This window comes from Lampetra planeri, chromosome 3 (assembly GCF_965212315.1).
Source record: "Lampetra planeri chromosome 3, kcLamPlan1.2.h2, whole genome shotgun sequence".
Classification (NCBI taxonomy): domain Eukaryota; kingdom Metazoa; phylum Chordata; class Hyperoartia; order Petromyzontiformes; family Petromyzontidae; genus Lampetra; species Lampetra planeri.
In genome coordinates this window covers 17,581,064-17,607,639 of record NC_136109.1, presented here as the reverse complement: position 1 = coordinate 17,607,639, position 26,576 = coordinate 17,581,064, and the positions used below count along the sequence as shown (strand labels likewise).

At 45.2% G+C, this 26,576-nt stretch overlaps 1 protein-coding gene across 1 annotated transcript in view; it reads right to left on the bottom strand.

Moving 5' to 3' along the window:
- LOXHD1 (lipoxygenase homology PLAT domains 1) overlaps nucleotides 1-26,576 on the bottom strand; it is a 113,993-nt gene that overhangs the window by 49,398 nt on the left and 38,019 nt on the right. Inside the window, exons 15-23 of the mRNA XM_078616987.1 lie at nucleotides 25,615-25,691; nucleotides 23,985-24,181; nucleotides 19,978-20,170; nucleotides 18,897-19,057; nucleotides 16,162-16,465; nucleotides 9,611-9,765; nucleotides 8,836-8,969; nucleotides 7,744-7,910; nucleotides 6,143-6,247 (exon numbers count right to left, since the gene is read on the bottom strand). Of these exons, the coding sequence (XP_078473113.1) occupies nucleotides 6,143-6,247; nucleotides 7,744-7,910; nucleotides 8,836-8,969; nucleotides 9,611-9,765; nucleotides 16,162-16,465; nucleotides 18,897-19,057; nucleotides 19,978-20,170; nucleotides 23,985-24,181; nucleotides 25,615-25,691 (1,493 nt within the window). The remainder of the gene's footprint in view (nucleotides 1-6,142; nucleotides 6,248-7,743; nucleotides 7,911-8,835; nucleotides 8,970-9,610; nucleotides 9,766-16,161; nucleotides 16,466-18,896; nucleotides 19,058-19,977; nucleotides 20,171-23,984; nucleotides 24,182-25,614; nucleotides 25,692-26,576) is intronic.

Genomic DNA, 26,576 nt, shown 5'->3' with positions numbered 1-26,576 from the left:
AACAGAGATTAGTGCAAGCCCACGCTTGAACACAGACACACGTTGAATTGACTTGTTAAGTGTAAGACATCTTGGAATTATTTTAGCGTGCAATCAGACTACTGTTACAAGTGTGCACTGTTTGATTCCTGTTATGAGTGCTTTAATGAAAAAAAACGATTAATTCAGATTAATCGTTTCAGAAGCGTAATGCTGTCAATGCAAGGGCATTAGCAGGCAATGTGTTCCGATCATCCAACAATGCCCAAATCTAGAAAAAAGTGATGTAATTTCCAAACTTAAATCAACATACGTACTAAGTATATGTTAATTTGAAGAATGCTATCAAAACGTAATTCTAGTATTGTGGTTTATCTTATTACCAAATATGGCATTTGGACACTTCACATAATCAGTAGCCTCATGGGACCTCCTTTGCCAGTACCAAAACATGATAATAGGGGTTTCCCCTTTTTTCTGGCAACAAAACAGGTGTTAAAATATGCTGTACGCCTTTTAGCGTCCTCTGATCTAACACCGTTTGAGACGAGGCTCAATAGAAAGTTGACTCTGGTGTGGACCAATCAGTTTCAAGGACAATGCATATATTATCAGAGTATGTTTTTTGTTTGCATTCTGACCACAAGCCTTGTGGTTAATGCAGACATGATTCCTTGTAAAAGGTTTCAGTTTGGTGTTGTAACATCTTAACACCTGTTTTGTTGCCAGAAAAAAGGAGAAAACCCTATTATCAATCAGTAGCCTGATTATTCCTTTCATTTAAAGCCCTTTCAATTCTGTACTGGTGTTTAAATAACCATTGTCTATATTTTCCCAAATGCCTCCTTGAGTATGAAGCCTCCCGACTACACACGTGGTGTTAAATGGCATCAAATAATGATCGTATGTACGTGCAATAACACACACATAACACGAACATGTTCATCAAGCTTGTAAATAGAATATCTATAATTGTATAAAAAATGTCGAAACGAGTAGCCAGTTAAGAAGACTCATCTTCTTTGTTCTTTCGGTAAAGTCACGTAGAATGGAAATAATAAAATAATAAAAATAAAACATAATACAATTATTCTCACGACGTTTCGGCCACAACGCAAGCAGCCGTCCTCAGGTGAAGAACAGGTCTGTCGAGAAGACAGAGTCTGAATGACACAACCCAGGCTTGGAGCGTCTATTTAAGCTGGGTTGGAGGGGGCCTTGACAAAATAATTTGCATATCAAGAGGAATTTAGCATATTTATGGGAAATGCAGATATGCGATTAGACCCAAAGAATATGTGACTTTACCGAAAGAGTCAAGAAGATGAATCCCTGCAGTCATGAAAGCTTTAAATCGAAAGTTATGAAGACGTGACATCATTTCGACAGCATGTGTACTGTGCAGTGCATGTGTCCGAGCACGAGGACATGAATATAATATATCGTTTTAATAACTCTAATGCATATTTACATTATTATATGAAGTAATACTTTCTGAATGTGTGTGTGTGTGTTCAAGGGCCGTGTCACTACCAGCTGCCTAAGCCAAAGATTTCAGATTCTTCTCTCTCTCTCTTTCTCCATTCCATTCCGTCAGCTGTCAAAGGGTGGCTGGCGATGAGGCTGTGGACGCATTTCTTCCACTCCTTCCTTTCTCTGGTCGTGACAATCACTTCCTGTAGACCGATGATGTTTTTCTCTCGCGAGGTCTGCCTTCGTGTCATCAATCCACCTCCCGCACAGTCGGCCTCGACTTCTCGCCCCAATCCACATGGCAGTTGCACGGCTATTGTTGTTGACTTGTTGGGCATGATTCGTAGAATTCGGTAAAAACGCTCAAGACTCAAAAAAGCAAAACGAGGGCAAAACCTCGACAGAAAAAAAGTGTACCGAGCCAGGATGCTTCGGCACGTGTTACAGCACAGTGACTGGAGAATGAGCCGTCTCACGAGAAAAGGTGCAACAGTGGCATTTAGGGAATTTGTTTATCTTGAAAATGCTTGCTTGCGATTTCCTACATTGATCACTGAATTCCTGTGTCGTTAACACCCGTGCATTTCTTTGTTGGATACGAAGAGATATTCTCTTCTGAAGTTTTAAAGTGGGTCTCTTGTTGATCCACTGTATGGTTGAGAATGCGAGTTCAATTCCTGCTCACGGCCAACACCAATGACGATTATCTGAACCTGCCCTGGGCCTCCCCTAGGTCAACTCAGCCTCAAATGAGTACCTCGTGCGGTGTGTAAGTGTCGCCACTAACCAGGCAAAAGCGTGTTGCTGGCCACCCATCCCCGAATGTGCCGTACCGGCCTTCACAGCTGATTGCCAACAGCACTAGACCCAAACGTCTGTTAAGGCTATACGGGGGATCTTTGTGCAGCAGCGTCTGTGGATTTGTGCTACAAATTGAGCTTTGTTGGCAGCCTGACAGGTCAATGATTACACCTTGATGTAACACATTTTCCCACGTTAAGCAATATTGACCCATGGATGCTTTGATTACTTCTTGGGAACATGTTGTTATTTCGTATTACATTCTCCTCTGGATAATGTACCTTCATCGGCCCCTGAGGGGCAACATCTCGAGGGAATGTAACATTGGCTGAAATGTACGTATGCTTTCATCGCCGGCACGCTCAGACAAATCGCACAGCTCCCAGCTGGGTTCCAGGTGCTGCAAATTAGTGCAGCGATGGTATTTTTCACTTCAACAAGGTACTACGAGGATTAGTTCATCGATAAAGCCAGCAGTGTGAGCTCCGGCTATTGAGGTCGACGGTCAACGCATGCCGGAACTTGCTCGTGTCACGAGCTCTCGTGATGTTCCCCATGCTGAGCTGGGTGCACTTCTTGATTGCATCCCACCATCACCACCACCACCACGCTCATCTTTCTCTTCCTCTTGCCCTTCTGCCTTCAATGTTGCCTTGGAGGAGGTACGGCAGTAGAGCTCCTTATCAGCCGAGCACTGCATCTCCACAGTATGCCATCTTCCTCTACGTTCAAGGTGGCTCAGAGGTTCGTGCATCGAGATCTTGGGCTTGAATCCGGGCAGACACCCATGACATATATATTGTTTCCTTCAATGAAGAAAAACATCGAAAGAACATAACCAGGATAAAAAGGGGCCACCATGTCCGATGTAGATGAATGGATCCAGAGAAGAACCTCGTTGTGATCTAAGGCAGAGAAGAGAGAGAGAAAAAGGAGAGGAAGGAAAGAAGATAGAGAGTGATGGGCGGGGAGGACATGAAGGGACGCGAGCCCTGCGGGGGAGCCCCGAAGGTGTTTGAGTACGGACACCTCATGCATCAGACTCGGTCAATGTTTGACAATGGGTAGATCACGAGATATCCAGTGTGTCAAATTGTAAGAGCTTAAAGGCAACTAAAGGCACTTCTCAACAAGGTGCCGTGGGACACTGAAATCGCTGGTGGACGTGTGAACGGGGGGCGAAACGGAAGTCCCGAATATGTAATGGAGATAACGGGTGATTTCTTGATATGGGGTTTGAACCTCCAGGCAGGACCTGGCATTAGACCCATTCGACATAGTGATTTAATTAACTTAATTTGGCTGAATTAGAGCTCTGAGACATGCGCATCTGGCATGAGACAGACTCTCTTGACTGGGCAAATCAAAGGTGTGGACCCCAGTGTGGTTGAAGAGGCCTATTGAAGTGAGCACAAGTAGCTCTGTGACCTCATTTTACGGGGTCATTCTCTAACACAAGGTGATGCGATGCAAGCTGCAGAATCCCGGATGTCTCATGACATGACACTGATAGAGTCACTGGAATGTCAACAGGGATTAAAACACAGCAGAAATGTCTCTTTTCATTCATTACTGTTTTGTTCATCCTATTCTCAGCATCATGCTTAAACACTAAATCTCAGTACAGTATAACTGTTAATGACCACCCATGTTAACGATTAATCCCTTAACGACAGGCCTCCATAGAGCCCAATGTGTTCGCTTACCGATTATTCCCCTGTTAACGACGGGCTTACGACGAGCACGTGACCGCCAATTGCGGCCAATCAGCGAGCTCCAAAGTGGTCTGACCAGGCCTCGGCCAATCAGCGACGTCCATCGCACGAGCGTTGGGGCATTGTTTACATTCGGTGTCTGCTGCGCTTCGAAGTGGAAACATCTACTCACTTAACGACCAAATCGCTTAACGAACGGTTTCGTAGAACCAATCATCGTCGTTAAGAGGGGTTCTTTACAGTTCCATGAAGTAGAAACAAGTCAGTCGGACTCATCACCGCAGGTGAGCTGCGTCACGGTGAGGGTAGGGGCAAGACTCACAGGCGAGATCATGGGTCGGCTGCTTCCTTCATGTATCAAGGTGTTGCTTTCTTGAAAAAATTGTTGATAGAAGTTGTCATATGGAATGATTGGCTCCTGTTACTGGAATGTTGGAAATTCTCCCATTGCCTCAGGGGCCATGAAGAGTGAGGTGCACTGCTCCTTTGTCCGTTTGAGCAGGGGCACTGATTTTCTACACGAGGCATCACAACTTTTCTATACGCAGCATATTTCACTATCTAACGTAACAAAACTCCAATTAGCATCTCCGATTAGCACGGTTGACTACGTACGGTGCGAAAGTAGTTCAACATACATACGTACGTATAATTGAGTGTTCATTGAGATGTATTCTCTGTTTTCAAGGGAGGCATGGTTAACATTAGCTGCAGTTACACAGGCACAGATGTCATTATTTTGTGGTTTGTGGGATTTAATTGTGGGTTTTGTATAAATTTGAACCGTTGTATATGATACAGGCACGCAGTGGTCTACTTTTGGAGATTAAGTCACGCGATGACTCATGTTTGCTTTAAGCGGACCGTGCATTTGGTGGCACCATACACACATTACTGGGGCGGCTACGGAAATTTAATGGCAATTCAGTGCAAAACAGTGAAGTGGCGAGTTCACTGACAAGTGGTAGTGGGGCCTATACTTAAGCAAAGGCAGGTGCTACCCTAAAATGTTTCAGTCTGGGCACTGCCCAGCCTGAAGCAGTAAATAATTCCATAATCAAAGTGCAATGCGCACAGTTATTCTCTCTCTCTATATCTTGATGCATCTCTTTCCCATTTTAATCCATGTCTTTGTCTGGTTATCTCTATGTGTCTCTCCATATTTCCCTCCGTGTCTCGTGCTGGTTTTTGTGTCTGTCTGTGTTCGGCCATTTGTCTCTCTCCATGTCCCTCTAAGTCTCTTTGTGACTGTCTCTCTCTTTGTCTTTTTGCTCCTTCTGTCTCCCTCTCTCGATCTGAAGATGGCGGTGTACAGAACGAGAAAAAAGATGCTGGAGGGTGATACTGACGGCTGCTCGGTGCTTCCAGTGTTCAGAGGCCTGCTTAAGGTGCGGCTCCGGCTGGAGCACGCGTACCACACACATGCCAGTGATGTGCACATCTTCTTCGAACGCTGGGGAGCCGGAAAGGCCCTCTGCCCCAGCGTGGACGGCACCCTCGTGTTCACCTTCTGAAGCGCTCGCTCGTCACCGTGGCGTGCACGATGACACCACCACCACCACCACCACCACATGACTTTTCTTTTGTATTGTGCGCGGTGCTTTCAGCGCCACAGCGCGTCGATTTCTAGCGTTTGTTTGCATTTGTGTTGCTGGTGACTTTGTGTATTTCATATTGAAATCGCCTCCAGTGCTTTTGCTGCTGGCGGCAATAAAAGTTGTTTAAAAAGTCAAAAGTCTATCTTACTCTCTCTCTCTCTCTATGACTCCATCTGTGTTTGTCTTGTTGCCTCTCTTAAATGTCTCGATCTGACAGTCTCTCCATCTCTACATGTATCTTTCTTCCAACGTGGCTCTCTGTGTGTTGTGTCTCTCCATATCTCTCTATATTTTTCTCCATCTCTCTCTCTCTGTCCGTCGAGGAGATGGTGTCTTCCTCCTTGTCTGTGTCTCTCTGGGTGGAGGACGGGGGGGGCGGTGAGAGGTGGTTGACCCCTCCCCCCTTCCTGCTCCTTTCTTCCACCCCTTTCTCCACCCACCAGGGTTGCCCGCGCCAAAACCATTCCATTCGGCTGCCCTAGGCACTAAACCACTGAGACGCAGGACACAGTTGCCCATATCACTCTGTCTGTCAGCGGGCCGTATAAATGATTGGAGGAGGGCCTGCTCGCTCACCTGTGTCGTCACGCTCCCCGTACAGGATGGCGAACACGTTGGCATCGGAGCCAGCGTTCCTTTTGTCACCCGTCTTAATCCTGATGTTGTACGTGGTCGACTTGGCTTTAATTACCGAGAGAGAGGAGGAGGAGGAAAAAAGATTACCCGAGCGAATAAATTCCGACCGATGTTAACTATAGCCTGCTGCATTCATCATTGTAAAGATTTATCGTAGATCATTATATACAGATCATTAGGTTAATCATCATTCAATGATCATCTAATTATCAACTATCAAGGGATAAATGTATAATAGATAAGCGTGTATTATTTATGATCAGATCGTTTATATAGACATATCACGTGTATTCATTAGTTTTCCGTATATAAAACATTATACATTGACTACACCGGTTGTCTTAAACTACAATCTATGCGCTAAATTTGAACATCAGGCAAAGCTTTTATTCAATATAAAAAAAAAGCCTGCACAATTCCAATGGTATCATGAGTTACCGCAAGGATAACGGTTGAGAAATGTCGAAAAAAAGTGTGCAAAATTACACGACAGGACTTATTTATGATGTCCATGAAATTAGAAAACGGTGCATGGATGTTGGCCAAAGGAAGTCCATTCCATTATCCAGCCAAGTGATACTGGCAAGACGCTCGGCACACAATCAGAGGCCTGTAAGTTCAAATCCTGGTCAGGGGGTGGGGGGGGGTTGACTCAGCTTGTCATCTTTCCATTGTTGATAAAAAAAATAAGTACCACTTTGTGGGAAGTCAACGTTGCTTGTCCCTCGGAAAGATTAGCTCACGCCACACTGGAGTTTCCACCATTGGCTCAGCGCCACTAATGGAGATGAGTCCTGCTAAGAGCTCAATGGAGCATGGGGACATTTTAACCTTTTGACTTTGAGCCTTATAAGTGAAATAGATCTCACATTTACTGCGAATAAGTGTCATTTATTTGATTTAACAAAAAAATTGTTAAATTGATATAGGAAGAATAAAAATCTACGTGTAGTTCCTGAAAAAAAAGAACACACTCATTAACAGGATAAGAATGCATATATTTGATATATTTTGCCGAATGAATGCATTTAGAAAGTAGTGAATGTTTTTTTTTCAATTCTAAATAAGTTATGCATCATAAATTCCATCATATTCCATTCCTAATCAGGAACATACTGCAACACATTATACCAGTAATAGCTGTTAAAGGGAAACATTTCAGTTTTGCAAAATAGTTAGTCAACGTCATTATCATCAGTCAATTAAAAAAAATGTATACATACTTACAGCTATCCACTGCTGCATAAAGGCCTTCCGAAGACGTTGCCATCTCACAGGGTTGGAATGCAGCATCTAACTTCTGACCACAAACCGATTTTCTTCATCTTTCCATTAAACGTCCTGTACATTTCAATTCGACTGACCCAGGTAATTTATCCTCCTTCTTCATGGAAATCCAGTAAATGGCGGTCCTCCAATGACCACAAATATTATTACAAGTCACAACTTTATCCTAACAATGAGTGCACACTGGCGATTCTACAGAGAATCGCTCGGGCAGGCGGGAGAGACGGAGGGCAAATACACATCGCGTCCGTCACCTTTCTGCTCGAGGCCAAGCGTCGTTGCCGAGCCACTGGCCCCTTTGGCCGAGCCGCCACCCGTCGTGTCCCTGTTAAGGAACACCTCGTCCACGGGCACCAGCTCGCGTGCCAGCTGCCCGTCATCCTCGTCGATGGCCAACCAGCGCTGGCACGGGAAGAAGTACCTGAAAGTGCAGAGTACAGGCGCGGGGGCTCAAGTTCTGATGCACACTACGGGGAGGATTGACACGATGGCTTTGTGAACTGTGCAATGAATTCATTATTCATACCGCAACAGCTGGTGCTGTAATAAACTGCCACTGAGATGGGGATGGTGGATTCTGCCAATTTCATTTTGTGCTGTGTGCCTCTCGATCCCACCTGGCTGTGACATGGCCAAGAGATGGTAGCCCATGACACATCTCTGTGGACTTTTGAGGGTTCTCTTGCAAGCCATGAGGCTTTTTTTTCTAGAACTCTCGTTTCTTTCCACATCCCCCATGATTTCAGGATGCAAAATGTAACTTCGAAACTAAAATGTGAGGCATGCAGCTCGGTAACACCCTTCTGCATTGCAGATGCAGCCGGTTTTGTTGTGTTACAAGCCACCCACAGTTTGGGTAGCAAGAAACTTATACAAAAACAAGACCCCTGGTCAAACGTCACACATTGGGAGGTTGCTTTTTCTCCTCTGCTGCGCCAAAGGTCTGTAACTCCTTCATTCTGGCCATCTGTGCTGTGGACTCCCTGCCTCTGTGCCAGACCAGACTTTAAGACCTACCGCGTCTTCTCTGCCTATGAATGCCACGTCTATAAAATTAAGCGAATAAAAAAAAATGCATAAGCCTCCTTTCTCCCCCATGATACACTTGTCCCAACATTTGCACATCATCCTGAGATGCCGGTTGCACTTTGGGCGCTATATTAGTGCAAACTGAATCGCATTGTATTGAACAACCTCGGGCAAAAAGTAGCCGTTCCACTCGGGGCACGGCAAGTGCAAGAGCCGTGGACATACGAAGCGTGAGAGAGCGCAAGCGAAGGCAATGACGCGGCAGCACCAGGCATCTCGACGCAGCGCCGGGGACAACAAGAGGCCCTCTCTCTCACTTGCTCTTGCTGTTCTCGTCGGTGATTTCAACGCGATCGAGGAACCAGGCGGCGCTGCCGCCGCAGTTATCATGCCGGATCCGGAGCTTGGTCAGCTCGCCCAGGTCAATGGCCTTCAGCTTGAAGATGTCTCTCTGCGTTTGGGACAGGGGTGGAGAACCGTGCATTGTTTTAGATGGGAAGGCGTGGGAGCAATGGCGAGGAGTGGATGGCCGTAAGGTGGGAATGAATGGTGTGGGAGGTGTTCGGTGTTGATGGTGAAAGCCTGATGAACTCCTTTCTGTGAGCAAAAGCCATTATTCTTCAGTTAAAGTGTTATTCGAGCGGGAGGAAAACGCAGCGATGAATAGGTTTGGCAATGGTTAACGTTCAGGCATTTACTGTACACTTCTCATCTCACTTCTTGCAAAACGACACTGTAATAAAGCATGCCATAATATATTACTTTGACCCACAATTTACATCAAGGATTCTTTGTACTAAACAAACCAAAGTGAGAAAAAAAGCAAAGGCTAAATAATAATAAAACACTTCAGTGGCCGCCCTTCAAGCCTTACTGATCTACTTGTCAAAAGGCTCCCGACTGGATACAAACCACTTTTGGGATTTAAAAAAAAAAAGAAACCCCCACTTAGTATTTTGCGCATCACAGGTTGAAAGGCGGGCGGGCGGTCGGGCACGTTCACAGGAGGAAGGGTGCGCTCCTTGTGTGCACAGCGTTAATACTTCACTGCTTGAATCGATAGCATCGATCGGCTCACCCACCAACCCCTACCTGTCCCCGCTCAAACTTGTTGAGGCTCCGCTCGGCCTTGCGCAGTCGGCGCTCGCCCGTGTCGCCCAAGTGCCCGTACACGTTGACGAAGACGTTCGCGTCGGTGCCGGCTCCCATCACGTCCCCCGTGCACACGCACACCGTGTACACTTTCTCTGCGGCCACGGTGGGGTGGAGGATGGTGGGGGGGGGAGAATAACTTGAACAGACTGTCCTGTTAGCGAGCACCTATGAAGGCCGGCACAGCACACGAGGGGGTGGGTGGCCAGCACCACGCCTGGCCGCCTTTGTCTCCCGAGTGGCGATGTTTACTACACACTGTACCAAGTACTCGTTTGAGGCTGAGTCGATAAAGGGGAGGCCCAGGACCGGTTTAGATAATCGTCACTGGTGTTGGTGGCCGTGAGCGGGAATTGAACACGAGTGGCCAGGTTAATAGCGCAGCGCGCTAACCGCTAAACTACCGCTCCCCACATTCACATTCACTCACACACATTCATCAAATCTTAAGTGGGCCAGTACCTCAGGTGTCAGGTAATAAACAACTCAGCTTAGAGATGCTTAAGCTGCACAGCATTGTGAGAAAAAGCCTGCAATACTTGATAGAACACAAGCACAGATATAGTGTAGATGATTGTGACTGAGTGACTAACATACATTATAATGATCTGTAAGTTCTAAAAATCCAGCATTTGGCATATTGTCAAGTCTATAATTATCATGGGAACAACTTGAGTCTTTCGGTAAAGTTACGTAAATAGGTTCTTTTTTTTTACCTATCTACGTGACTTTACCGAAAGACCCAAAGAATAATAATGTTGAACTTTTTTCACTATCCACGTAGGCGTATATCCATGGGTTATTGATGGGTGCTGAAACCAAATATAAAATCATATTTTAAAATCCAAACATTAATTTTCAAGTTTGATCCCTTCCGACAAAATGTGGGGAAAGATTTGGTTTACCTGAACCAACAAACGCTGATAACTGAAGGTTTCGAAAGGTGTTAAATATAAAATTGCATTTTTAATATAGTTTAAAAGACTGTTGTTCTGAAGCTGATATGAGTGTGTGCAAATTCTGCTTCTGGTTATTATTTGTTCATTAAATTCACAACCCTTTGTCAATCCACTGCTGGATGAAAGCCTCCCCAACGTCGAATTGATAATGGGGGTTGTGTGACCATAATTCACCACGCTGGTCAGTGCGAGTTAGTGAATGGGGGCCCGGGATCGGTTCAGATTACACTCCCCACTGATGTTAGCCGTGGCCAGGGATAATACTCAAATCGCTGGGTTCAAAGTTTAGTGCACTAGCCACTGCACCACGACTCTCATATATACATATATATTTACATAATATACGTACAGCAGGCTGATGTTGTAGATAGCTGAAATCAAGTTTAAAGCAAATATTCCAGTTGGGAGTTTGACAAAGCCCGTCATCCATCCAGGGTCTACAAAATGAGTACGACTCTGTGGGAAGTCAACAGTAGATGTTGAATAGAGAGAGATAGTGCCATGGTGCATCTCCTGGCTCAGGGCTGCCAATGCGGACGAGTGCCGTGTCACACTCGTTCGGAACACGGAAATACTCCAACTTTAACAATTGTCTTCTTGGTGCTGCCCCTGCCCCCTCCCTTTGATGCTGCTAATCCTGCATAATGCATGGGCATAATATGACTGAAACCCCCCCGCCCACCTCCCACGCATTTCACAATTAGCACTAGTCGCATTCCTGCATTTCCCATAAATATGCTAAATTCCTCTTCAAATGCAAATTCTTTTGTCAAGGCTCTCTTCCTCCTCCCTCACAGCTTAAATAGACACCCCAAGCCTAAGACGTGTCATTTAGACTCTGTCTCCTCGACAGACATGTTCTTCACCTGAGGACGGCTGCTTGCGTTGTGGCCGAAACGTCGTGAGAATTATTTTATTATGTTTTATTTTTATTATTTTATTACTTCCCTTCTACGTGACTTTACCGAAAGAACCAAGAAGATGAATCCCTGCAGTCACGAAAGCTTTAAATCGAACTTTAACAATTGTGCCGAGGGCTATTTTACAGTGAGATCCTCGCTGCCAACTGTGGAACCTCCATTAAAAACAGGAAATGGGAGAGACTCGAGGCACGTTAAACAAGCTAAACATTATCTGCAAACTATTCACATCAACTGGAATACACGCTTGAAGGGCGAATGGAGAAACAGATCTTAAATAAGACACGCGAGATCAGGCGGTTAGGCATTATCAATATTGCCATCATCGTCAGCGCCATTTGCACGCAAGTTTCAAAAAGATTTACGAAAAATAAATAACTATTATACTTTAGAACCCCTTGAAAATCCACTGCTGGATAAAGGCCTCAACTTGTCATGCCAGTCATGAGGATTGTTTGACCATACTTCACCATGCTGGTCTATGCGGGTTGATGAAGGGAGGACTCAGGACTTATTGAGATATCACTGGCCACAGAATCTGTATTTATCCTGGAGAAATTCGATGAGCTATGATGCTCTTTTTCACAGATTCACAGTGCAGTGCATGACACCCGGCACCAACTGCTCCAATAAATACTGAAAATAATTTATTAGACGAGTACAATTATAAACATGTAATTCACTTTCATAAAAAAAAATGCATGCCTTAGTGTCTCTATGCTCAATAGTGCGTTGGGCAATCCATCATATGAGCTGGGGTCCTAAGGCAGTGACAACAAAAAGCAGTTTCCTCACTACTGACTTCACACAAATTGGTACTTGTTGTAGTAACAATGGACAAATGATGGACTGAGTTGATCCTTGAGCAGGATTGGAACTCACAGCCTTCGAACTGACAGTTGAGTTTTGTACCAACAGTTCGCAGCATGGCCAGAGAAGTGTTACTATCGTGAATAGCTAATCATATTCACGTTTCTCACTGGAGCCTTCCAATGTTTCAGTTGATTAAACGCCTGTTTCAAACTGCCAAAATATGACACCCAAGAACATCTGATGAGCTTATCGCAATGGGCAACCAGGTTAATATGACACACATGTGAATGAAAGTATCATACTGCGCCTGTGCAGGTTTTCGAGGTGTGTGCTGTACAACTCTCCGATGTGTTTTCAGCGTGACGTCCGACCTTTTTTGGCTCTCCATGCCGGGAGCTTTTTCGCACTTCTCGCAGAAGTTCCTCACAAAGCGAAACGTCGGACGTCATTCCAAACGGCATAGGGCACATCCCGAAAACACCTCGAAGAGCAAAGTGGCATGCTCTGCCAAATATAAATGTATGTCACGGAGCTTGCGATGCATGACAGGGCCCTTCCCGTAATGTCATGCACCTGTGAGCAGATTGACAGTTGCACTAGGCCCAAACACATGTTTTTCCTGCAGACGGGTATTCATATGATTAGATAAGATGTTTGCTTGGTTTCTTGATGTTCAATATTCTCTCCACCTACTCTGTAGGTGTGGTAGAGGCCAGAGGTGTGGACTCGAGTCATGTGACTTGGACTCGAGTCAGACTCGAGTCATGAATTTGATGACTTGCGACTCGACTTGGACTTGCATAACAATGACTTTGTCCCACCTCTGAGATGTGGACTCGAGTCATGTGACTTGGACTCGAGTCAGACTCGAGTCATGAATTTGATGACTTGCGACTCGACTTGGACTTGCATAACAATGACTTTGTCCCACCTATGAGGTGTGGACTCGAGTCATGTGACTTGGACTCGAGTCAGACTCGAGTCATGAATTTGATGACTTGCGACTCGACTTGGACTTGCATAACAATGACTTTGTCCCACCTATGAGATGTGGACTCGAGTCATGTGACTTGGACTCGAGTCAGACTCGAGTCATGAATTTGATGACTTGCGACTCGACTTGGACTTGCATAACAATGACTTTGTCCCACCTATGAGATGTGGACTCGAGTCATGTGACTTGGACTCGAGTCAGACTCGAGTCATGAATTTGATGACTTGCGACTCGACTTGGACTTGCATAACAATGACTTTGTCCCACCTATGAGGTGTGGACTCGAGTCATGTGACTTGGACTCGAGTCAGACTCGAGTCATGAATTTGATGACTTGCGACTCGACTTGGACTTGCATAACAATGACTTTGTCCCACCTATGAGATGTGGACTCGAGTCATGTGACTTGGACTCGAGTCAGACTCGAGTCATGAATTTGATGACTTGCGACTCGACTTGGACTTGCATAACAATGACTTTGTCCCACCTCTGAGATGTGGACTCGAGTCATGTGACTTGGACTCGAGTCAGACTCGAGTCATGAATTTGATGACTTGCGACTCGACTTGGACTTGCATAACAATGACTTTGTCCCACCTCTGAGATGTGGACTCGAGTCATGTGACTTGGACTCGAGTCAGACTCGAGTCATGAATTTGATGACTTGCGACTCGACTTGGACTTGCATAACAATGACTTTGTCCCACCTCTGAGATGTGGACTCGAGTCATGTGACTTGGACTCGAGTCAGACTCGAGTCATGAATTTGATGACTTGCGACTCGACTTGGACTTGCATAACAATGACTTTGTCCCACCTCTGAGATGTGGACTCGAGTCATGTGACTTGGACTCGAGTCAGACTCGAGTCATGAATTTGATGACTTGCGACTCGACTTGGACTTGCATAACAATGACTTTGTCCCACCTATGAGATGTGGACTCGAGTCATGTGACTTGGACTCGAGTCAGACTCGAGTCATGAATTTGATGACTTGCGACTCGACTTGGACTTGCATAACAATGACTTTGTCCCACCTATGAGATGTGGACTCGAGTCATGTGACTTGGACTCGAGTCAGACTCGAGTCATGAATTTGATGACTTGCGACTCGACTTGGACTTGCATAACAATGACTTTGTCCCACCTCTGGTAGAGGCCACCAAGATCTAAATTTGATGTATTTTGTACTATTGATTGCACCCCGTACCGGTTGAGGTAATTGGTTTGAATCAATAAGACACTTCAGGCTGAATGCACAATTTCAGTTTGTACAAAATGGCATGGTGAATGATTTTTTTTTTATCATGCACTGTTATAATATTTTATATTTTGTGTTTTACACCCTGTTCCTCCTGCTAAGAAAAACTGGATGCTATTGAACTCTGAAAACACATCTGGTGAATTCTTATTGAAGCTATCCAGATGATGGTATGGTTACATTATGCGGCTCACAATAAAAAATTACATGAGTTCAGATCCCAGTTGGTGGTCGATGCAGCCCCAAAATGAGTACCACTTAGTGAGGGTTCATCATGGAAATGGAAATAATAATAATAATTTCCACTTGTAACGCGAACAGTATTTGCTCACCCTCGAAGAAAGAGCGAGAATGACTCAGGGCGCTTGGAGTCACATACAAGCGGGAAATTCGATACCAGCAGTGAGCTGGCATCGAATTATCCCCCAAGGTGTTATCGGTGTGTTTACACGCGGCAAAAACACCAGAGCACCCGGAGAAAACCCACATGTGCGATGGGGCAACACTCTACCCCATATAGATGGAAAAGGTAGAGTCCACATATTCTGTACCACCTTCTCCTGGTAAGCCAGTGTATGGCACCTCAAAAGCGCACGGGAAGGGAGTTTCATTATTTTTGCATCACACGTGGATTGCAGGTGTGTGCCGCAACCGCCCAGTGGTATACCATAAGGAATGTATACTATAACATCAAAACTCATTTGAGTTGGGAGACACTGTGATTTATTTTGTGTGCTTAAGAGTCCCAACGTGAATTTGTGTGAACAGACAAAACAAAGGGGGCAGAAACCCACATTGACCCAACTGTCAAAAAATACGGATCTCTCATCCTTAAAGAAATCACGTGACATGAGCAAATTTACTCGCACCGCTAACCACCTCGGCTTTGTTCGGGTTCACTTAAGGCCAAGGGTTCACTCGGGGTCAAAAAGTCGCTCAGACTCCACGCGAGCATGACCTCGCCAGTGTTCATTTTTTTGCTACCGAGAGACATAATGAAAATATGTCCACGAAGTGTCTATTTTTATTTCATTTTAGTCAACGATGAATATCAGTGGACAAGCATCATCGAGCATAACAGTGATGACGAAAAACCCAATAAAGACCTAAGAATGACTGATGAGGCAGAATGAACTCGTCTGAATGAAGACGCAGACCAAGATAAATTAGTAGCGCTATTAAACAGCGGGCGCACTGAGGAAGGAAGACAAAAATGATAATTGGCCATAATTGGCAATATATGTACATAATGAGATGTATTGATTTCACTGATTGGCTGACTTGATAATATTTGGGTGGGGGGTGGTGGGGGTGGGGGGAACTTGTGCATCCCTCACACCCACAGAATCGGAAAGAAAGAAAACTTAAGAGTGAGGACCAGATTTTTTCAACCATCTAATTCGCCGACTACACTTTGAGAATGACAAAATAAAATCCACAGAATTATACGACGAAACCGCACAGCCTGTCATTGGCGAGACTGAGTCCGCGACTAAATTTTTATTTTAAAAACCCCTTCTGAATGAACTGACACGTGACCTCACCCTCCATCTCGGCGCCATCCTGCGGCAGAAGCTCGCGCACGATCTCCCCGTCGTCCTCGTCGCGCGCGAGCCAGCGCTTGCACGGGAAGGTGTACGTCTGCACTTCCTCGCTGTCCTCGTCCTCCGCCTCCTTGTCGTCCTCCTCGTCCTCGTCCTCCTCCGCGTCGACGGGTTGGGGGCGGTGGGGCGGGGACTGCCTCAGCCGGCGGATGACGACCGAGTCGAGGAACCAGCCGCTGCCCATGCCCGAGTTGTCGTGGCCCACGCGCAGCTTCACCACTTTGCCCACATCCATCGCCTCCACCTGCAGCCGGACGAGTCATGCGCACCGCGAGACAGTTACCCAACGAGCAGGGGGTGCAACGACGTGTCGATGAATGTCGATCCTTGGGTTACACCGGCACGCGCTACGAGTAATTTTGAATCACGCGCTAGAATCCACGAATCACGTGCGTGCGTTTCGGTGAGTGTATGTTGCAAAGCAATGGGGTTTCAGGTGACTCCCGCAGCCACTAGAGGCTGCTAGATTAATCACATGGTAACAAAAATAGTTTTGTTACAACATTTTCCAATGGGCGTTAATTGTGGTAAACATCTAAATGGCTCACCCAGCTGTACATACAAGTCGCTTTGTTGAGTACTCTATTCATTTACTTGTAAAGGAATAACATTTCTCACTTTTTTTAAATCAACATATTACTGATATTTGTATTTGATGTATATTATTGTGTTCATATGTTTTGGAAGAAAAAAAAAGATTTCAAACAACAATCAAAAGCACAACATGTTCATTTATAGCTGTGAGCCGAGTGACCACCGCAAGAGCCAGACACATTTGCACAATTCAAATAAAATTGATAATTGGCGTGCATTTCATAACAGCCCCGGTGAAAAAAGTACATTATTTATTTTTCATTTTTAAAACTATAGTACTTACAGTGGTTCGGAAACAATTTTCAAGGGCAAAACTTGCGAGAAAAACTTTTGGATCGGGGAAATATGACGAGAAAATGCCCGTTGAACAGTTTACAATCTAGATTAGTTTACAAGTGATCTCTTTAAAACAAAATGAGACAATGCTTCCTTAACCTTTTGACAAATGCAGCCTCACTTGAACTGCTCTGATGCTACAGCAAAGCAGTGTTTAATCAACAGTGTAAAATATTAAAAAGTGTTGTTGTTGTACAGTCATCAACGAGGATGTTACTTCACACATCGACAACTGCCAGACGAGCAGGGGTAGCATGGGAGCCGTTGTGTTGACCACCTGACCCCCCGCCCCTCTATAGCTGACCCCTCACCCCAATATAAACTCGTTAGCCCTTCGCAGACCCCCAATGTAGACCTCGCGGCCATTCGCGACCCCAGTAATGATGGTCGTGGCCTCTTAGCAACCCCATTGAGAACCCTTAAAATAAGGAAGATGCATTTTATTTGCACGCATAATGAGACTTGTATGCAAAGATTAACACATTCTCGGAACAAGCTATTAAATGCAATTCGCTGTGGTTATGATTTGCAATTATAATATGATCTTAATATGCAATTGTTTGTTAGTATCAGGCATGGATATGCATTTATGACAGTGGAGACGACAACAATTAAATAATGACAGTCTCTTAGAGACCCGCGATGGAGCAAAATAAAAGACCGCAAATGAACGACGCCATCACTCTGGAACAGAATCGTCTTCCCTGTACAAGGAGTTCTTTGTAAGAACTGGCAAATTTCCTTCTGCTTGTTTTCAAGCCTTTGATATAAAACATCTTCGCATTTATTTTGATGTTGGAGTACACTGTTCGTATTTATAATTTTTACACATGAGAGGTAATTTCGTCCACCACCCACCTGGGTTTTCGAATAGAATACGAGAAATAAATTTATTTCACGCAAATATCATGAAGAAAATAATATAGCGTGCCCCAAATGCATAATCTTTTGTAAACTGAGGAGATGTAAATTTGGTGCATTTTGACACTCGATTGTCCTCAGTTGTGCAGTTGAGGGAATTGGTTTATAACCATGGCCTTGATTGCCACCTTATTTAAGACGGTCATTTTTGTTTGCCTGCTGAATATTACCGACATTTATCTTTCAACAAGCAGCACTCGCACCACACGGAGACCAAAACTTGCCTCCAATCTACTGCTGGATGGCAGCATCCACGTGCTGTGCAGATATTTCACCATATTTCACCTTGCTTCGCCATGCTTCACCATGCTTCGCCATGCTTCGCCATGCTTCGCCATGCTTCACCATGCTTCACCATGCTTCGCCACGCTAGTCAGTCCGAGTTGGTGAAGGCCAGGAACATTAAAGCAATTGACTTTGCTCCACTGCCCTCTGCTGCCTACCATGTAGCCCCCGCAGCCTATACCATCTGTTATGCACAGTGGTTGCCCATCCATCCGAGCACTATTCAGGTTCAACACGGCTTCGCTTCCCAGATCTGACGAGATCCGGTGCATTGTTCTGGGTGATTTAGTCAGCATGGTTGGCTACGTACAGTGCGAAAGAAGTTCATATATACGTACACCAATTACCAAAGCACATACTGTAAATTGAATTTGAAAACATAAAAATGCAATCAATGCCTTCCATTCAACCCACCAACGAATGGAGGCCTCTCCGCACCGAGATGGACATGTTTCTTTTTGAACCATACAGGTACTTCACTACACTGGTCATCACAGGCTGGAACTTAACATAAAAATTCAAAAAGAGGCAGGTGGCACCTTGAAGATGTCGTTGGAGGCCCTCTCGAAGTTGTCGGAGCGGTTCCTCAGATTGTGCACCTCCGTCTTGCCCATGTCGCCGTACAGCTGGATGAACACGTTGGCATTGGTACCCGCGCTCCGCACGTTTCCCGTGTGCACGCTCACCTGGTAGTTGATGCCTGCGCACACCCAGCCAGGAGACAGAGACAGAGAGAGAGAGCCCAGGACCGGCAGCAAACTCCTCGTTGACACCGGTGCCTCCGTTTGGTAGAGCAACGCGATTTCGTGCGGTGTGAAGGTCGACTGGGTCATGGTGCATCCCTGCAATTCCTACGCCGCCGCCGCCGCTGCTGGCGGGAGGGCCCTCCACTGGAGGGAGCTCTAAAGAGCCCCTGTAGGAGGGGTTGTTTTGACCTACTCTTTCAATATGGCCAAACATCATGGAAGAGTTTAACACGTAAGCTTTCGCGACCAATATCATTCATAATACAGGTGTTTTGGGTTAGATCGTGTAAATATAAATGTGTCGTTAAACCCTCCACCACCCGACACAGATTGTAAATGTTGTGGATTTGCTCTCCAACACACCGGGTGTGCTGTACTAGTAACGAATTGGCCACGTTCTGTTTACGCGACAAACCTTACTAATTGGCTGTGTCAGGTGGTGGCGGGTTTAACGACACATTTATATCTACGCGATCTAACCCCATAAAACCTCTGTTATCATGGAAGAGGTGGGTAGACCCCACACTTTACCCCACTACACACGAGCTGCCAATCGACTCGACTGTATTGCTGAACCCATTTATCCCGCTGGGTGGACAGAGGCGGGGGAGTCGGGGGGGGGGGGAGGTTCAATTGGCAAGCACGAGAGATCGAATCCGTACTGCAAGCCGAGTGTGCGAGCCCATTGCACTACGGCAACACCCAATCCCCCATGCATCGGTACATACATATACAACCGTCCTCATCGGAGGTCACAAACTAAACACAAAAAACATTTCTGTGCACGAGTTCGTCTCCCTTAGTTCCGTCATCTGTCCGTGTGTTGCACTTGGGAGGTTTGGGGGGGTGGCGGGTGGCGGGTGTCGGCACGCACACTTCTCGATGTGCTCCACCTCGGTGGGATAGATCTCCGCCTCGGTCTTCCCGTCCGCCTCCTTCTTTGAGAGCCAGCGGTGCGCGGCGAAGCGGTAGCGGAGGCCCGACACCGGCACGTCCAGCACCACGCTGTCGAGGAACCAGCCGGAGCGCAGCCCCGAGTTGTCATGTCCGATGAGGATGCGGTTGATCTGCGCGTGGGCAAGAGGAGCAAAGCAAATGCAATGTTATGAGACATCTCCTTTACCAGTGGCGAAATATAGTAGCAGGTTTTTACCCTTTCAACTGGTACAAAAACTGACACCTTCATACAACACCATGGGAACCTCATTTGCCAGTAAAAATATGATAATTGGTTTTTTTACCCTTCTATCTGGCAACCTTGAAGTTGATTGGTCCACACCAGAGACAGCTTTTCTTAGAGCCTAGTCTCCATTGGTGTTGGACCAGATGACGCCAACACCAAAAGCTGTCTCGGGTGTGGACCAATCAACTTCAAGGACAGTGCATATCATTATCATCATCAGAGTTGTTTCTTTTTGTTTGCATTTTGACTACTTGTGTTGTGGTTATTGCAAACATTGTGGTTATTGCCTTGTATAAAGGTGTCAGTTTTTGTACCAGTTGAAAGGGTAAAATGCAATATTTTATATACGTCGTGGACAGGTAACGTGCATATAGGTGGCCGCGGGTGAAGACGCTGCACGTGAAGGACACCATACCGCACGACCAGTTGCTAGCAATGAAGAGAGATTTTGTGTATTGGGCGAAGGAGCAAGTTAGGGAGAGGTTGGTGTAGTAAAAGAGGGCCTTCTCTACTTGTTATCAAAAAGACATCTGGATCGATGAAAGAGTCAGATACAGGCAGAGGAGAAGAGGAACTTCCAAAGCTTAGACTTCAACTGGTGGATGAAGTCACAGTTCTGAAGCTATGGGGACGCATGCCTGTATTCCAGTACATTAGCGATAGTTGTTGGTGGGCCACGCTGATTTCAGTGTGCTGACCTTTGAAGGTGACAAGGCGATTGCAGTACAGAATAGCTCTATACATATTTTGAGTGTTAGTCTCTCATACGTGTGGGATTTCTCTGGGCACTCCGGTTTCCTCTCACATGCACGACGACACTTGTTAATAAAGAATTGGCCAAGAAATCCTCATGCAGATAAATGTACAGCCATGCATATGCTTTCTCACACCGTTGATAGCAGAAGAGCCTCCACTAGAGGGAGCGCTCGAAAGCCTTTAGATATATATTCTTTACACATTCTTTCACGCAGGTGGGAGCACCTACAATTTACCTCACCAACACACGACCTGCCCAATCAGCTTACTTTGGTATACCCATTTATACTGCTCAATGGACAGAGGCAGAATAATTCAAATAAATGCGTCCATTGTTTTAACTGCCGCGCTGGGAGGCAGAATTGGATGGGAAATCTTTGGTGTCGAACCGGCAAACTCTGAATTACAGACTGTAAGCAAACATCTAAAAAAAAAGAATGCGTTCCATGAGCCATTGCATTTTTGTTGTTCTATTCGTTAACACTTGCAGTTGGGTGGTGCAATAGGAATAGGGCCTTACAATCGTGAGTGTTGAGAGTTAAAATCCCAGTACGGGGGTCCATTGAACCCATCACACTTATGTGATTAATAAAATAAGCACCACTTTGCGTAGGAATGTGCAATGTACACAAAACTTGAGGGTTGCCAACAAATACAATTACTACTCAATGCTCGTTTGATCATGGAGGCAATACGTATGATAATTGTTGTGGGAGAAATGTCTCAAGCCGGCTTAGTACATCTGCCGTGTGTTTTTTGGGGGGGTACATGGTATCAGATTTATTTCTGCTTTATTGTGTCATCATCACATGCCGCTATTGTGTGAGCGCGTGCCTCTAAGCCTCCCTCCCGAGAGAGAGAGAGCGGCGATTGCGTTGAGTGATTTTCATTGAGAGGAGCAGCTGCAGAGCAGACATCGTTTTTATAAATGAAGAAAAAGCCACAAACGGTAAACAGTATAATCAGTCACCATACCCCGGAAAAAAAAAGATTTAGAAAGAATGAAAAGATAGACTTCAGCGTAAGTCAATGTAGGGTTTGCTAACGCGAAATATTCATTTGAAAAAAAAAATGGGTCTGCATCGTGAGGTATTCGGGTAATCGGATGACAATGCAATGCATCGGCCACAGCGCTCTTCTTCGTTCACTCTCGAGTGATGTTTCCCCTCCCCCCCGGGCCCAACCCCCACAGCCCCATCGCACTGTGGCAGCAGGCATCTCGGCAAGTGAAACGGAAAGAAAATCAAAACAGCAGGGCGTCAGGATAATGAGCAGGGTGAAACTGTAATTATGAGGCCTAATATTGGTGAAAATAGGATCCAGTTTGCCATATTCGTACAATGCTCCAGAAGCACACAATGCCTTTCGCTTTTAAGTTTTCGGAAATGTAGTTATTACCCACAATGCCATTTGGCCTAAATATCCTTACATTTAACGTGCATCGTTTGACATTGTGTCTTGGCCTGCATGTGATTTTGTTTCAGCTGTGCTGATGATTGACTCGAGAGGGAGTTTCCTCAATTGTATCCAGACCGTGCTATTGGTGTCATGACATGAGACAATTAATCAACAAAGGAACCCTTGCAGGGCAAGTGTATCACCGTGTGTTAGAGAATGGCCAACGTTCGGTCATATCACAGAACTGCTTCTGAAATATCTCAAAAAAGTATCCTCTTAGCCACATTCACATTTTTTCTACCGACCCTGCTACAGAGAGAAATGTTAACCACATGACAACTAAATCAATAATTTGTATTCTCATCATGTAAGTTCTGCTAAATTATGCATCACATCATTATTGTGCAGTAATTGGTGACTAAGATGAGAACCCCATTTAAGCTCAGGCAGCTGCTTGAATGTAAACCCAGGATCTCAGTGGTGCGAGCTCAGCTCTATGATCTCCGAGCCACCCAGCCACCTGACTCTAGAGGCTTATTTTACAACCGTAGACGGGCACAAAATCGCATTAGTCAGCACATTGTGGCACTGATAGAACACTCAATTCATTCTTGAAAGCTTATGAGTTCCATGCCCAATTAGCAGGTACCGTACGTAGCCAACCGTGCTAAACGGAGACGGTTGACAAATTAAGTACCAGTTTGTGGAAATTCGACTATATTGGTCCAATGAAGAGTGGCTCTTGCCATAAGAATGTGGAATTACCACCACTGGCTTAGTTTGAACAGAGATGAGCACTGTTCAATGCCATTTCAAGCACAAAGAGACAATGACTTTTGATCAGAATTATACAAAGCATGCCGCTAATTAATCGGATAATTTTCCTTTTATGATGAAAATGTAATAAAATGTTTAATTGCATCTAAAATATCACTATTCAATCCTAATGATGTGCAATCAGTGTGAGTGTGCATCCACATGTGTATATGCATATCAGTTTGGGATGGGTGGGGCAGACGTTAGTGGACCGCTGCGTTTTGTTGAATGGATTCAAGTCCTGGTCACGTACAACGCCAATCACAAGATAAATCTGGACTTGATGCGTTTGTTAACAATATTGGAGTTTTGGAAACAATTCCACCACCATTGCAAGTATGATTCTGGCCTTAACAGGCACTTGCTTACGATATTTTTCCCGATAGTCTCAGCGGGTGAGCAGCAGCAATATGGTGACCATCTCAAGCCACTGCAGCAGATCAGTATGTTCAGTATGTAGCATTTCGTGTGTTAACTTAAACTGTTAAGTGGAGGATTACGCCATTATAGTCCCACATTCATATGTCAGTATTCAGACTTATAACCTTGGCAGAGAAATGTGCACACTGTTCAAATCTGGGCACTTACCAAATTCGCTGGCCCATGCTCACCAATACTAATAACACACCAATTGCTTGATTCAACAAGCAATGGCAGAATGAATCAGAATTCTGATTAGGCAGTGCCTATTTTTGGTCTCAACCGCATCCTGTGGCTGAACATGGCACCTTGCCAACGTCCGCTGTCTGCACGGTGAAGACGTCGACGCGGTTCCGTGAGAACTTGTCCCCGAGGCCGTTGTCGGAGACCTTGAGGGGCAGGCGGCCCGTGTCACCTCGCGAGCCGTGCAGCTTGAGGAAGACGTGCGAGTCCGTGTTGGCGCCACGCATGTCGCCCGTCTTGATGTGGATGTGATAGCTCACATCTGTGTCCCCCCAACCCACCGGCAGAGAACAAACGCACGCGTTCCTTCTTTGGTTTGGGCCAATCCGTTGCTCAAAATGGCCACACTAGAACACACTCAAAATGGCTGCCATGGAAACTACTAATTTTTTAATAATTTTCAAAACAAAAAACATGATTAATTTGGTATCTATTTTGCCTTCTCTGGAGTTTGTAGACCAAGAATGTCACTGAAGTACCATTATATGACACTGAATATAAATTTCTCATTGCGCTGATTAGAGATATATAATTACAACAGTGCTTGCAGTTCCTACATTCATAATTGCTCCCTATAAATGAAAACACATGATTAAAAGATTATTTAAAACATTTTCTCTACTAATAAATGTCCAGCTATTTTGGTAAAGTGCACGACACAAAAAGGTAGTGAGTTCCAATAACGACCAGGGACTGACACAACCCACACGGTTATGTTGAATATTTTAGTTTTTTATAGCTTTGTCGTTCATGCAAATTGCATCTCACAATTTGGAGGACTCACAGAAAATCTGGCAGTCAGCTAGGCGGTGAGCTGGTGCCAACAATTGCCCAAGCACTACAGTACTCTATATATTCAGATGTTTTCATCCCATCAATAGATGTTTATACTTATGGGAGGACACCGGAGCACGAGGAGGAAACCCACGCATGTGAGGTGGCAACACTCTATCCTATACAGAAGGGACAGATTATATTTGTCCACATTTTGCTGTACCACCTTCTGGAAAGCCATGGAATGGTACCTCCCTGATGCCCATGGAAAGGGAGTTTTTGAACGTTTGTGCGATCCACAAACCCTTGCCTCAACAGTGCTGGATTACAAACGTGCTCCATCACTGCCCAAATTTGTTTTCTTCCAGAATTGATCAAATGAGTACCGATAGATTGTAATTGAATCGTAGTGCTCTTACAGACAAACTGGCCCCCAAAATGTATATTTCTTTACCAAGTGGATCAGTGTCCACCAATGGATATTAACACTGGACAAAGTAATTTGAGCACGACAGCACTTTGATATTTTATGGCACTAATAAACGCTAAACATGCAACATCTTTAATAATCAAAACTTTTACTAAATAGACTAATTTCTAGTAGGAGTTCACATATTTTCAAACATTGCATTGTGAGAGAACTTGTTCTTGCGAGCACAAGGCACGACCATCAACTTAGCAAGTGCACTCCCGGACCCCAATTACCATTTCAATAACAGCAATGTAACCGCTCTGCTTTCTTGAGGTGCACACGTACAACGGGCGGCATAAGTGGCCATACGACGCAACAACCGACGTCCCTCTGTGGTCGTTTTATAAATATGATGCGGACGGACGCCGATATCGACGCCGCACTGTTGCTCATGTCGCCCCGGCAACAGCAGACACCTCCGTCGCATCCGACGCGGACGCCCGACTCACTCTTCAGCATCTGCGCGTCTCCCAACGGCACGAGCTCCCGCACAATCTGCCCATCGTCCTCGTCGTCATCCAGCCACCTGCGGGACGGAGAATCGTCGTCGTCGTCAGGCGGTGAGGTGGCGGAGCAATGCAATGCCAGCGATCAGATCACCGCAATCCGGTCGTCAAAGGCTGGTACCCATAATCATGCTTTGTTGCTCCATTTTCATTGTCGTCGTAATGAAATCAGAATGTAGCTTTTGACCCAATTTAAAATGTATCTCACTGAAATGTCAAGTTATATTTATTTATGTTAATGCTTAATTGTAATTCATGTCGAATGTTCTTTGCATAATGTTGATATTGACATTTTATTGCATGTTTACTGCATTTCTTTGCTTGACCCAGGCATTGCTTGGAAAAGAGACGAAGAGTCCCAATGGGCCCTCATGCACGTGCACAGCCCTTTTGTCAATCCACTGCTCGATGATGGCCTCCCCATGCCGTGCAGCTCATGGGAGGCATTTGACCATACTTCACCGCCCTGATCAGTGCTCGTTGATGAAGGTGGAGAGCATAGTTGTGGGAGTAGAAAGTCCAATATAGCCCATGTAAGCCCCATTGGGATCGTATTTGGCTTCAAATAAAACACGTAAATTAAAGAAAAATTGGTTAGGAAACTTTGAAAACACCAAATATGGGATTACAATAAGTAACTTCTAACCAGAGTGATTTTTCTGTTTAGTGAAATAAACCTCGGGACTAAGCCAATATTTGTTTATCAAATGTGCCAGTCATCTCTCACCAAGGCTGCTAGAGTATACAGTAAATGGGGGGCATTACTATGCATTGCCAAGACTATTAGGTCGCTCTGCCTATTTCATGGTTAGCTAGCGACTGGGCCAGTTTGTACTGTGGACTGCTTTGGAATTAGGACGTGCATGTGGGTCAAGTCAAGCCAAAGTGATTTCCTGCTCAAATGA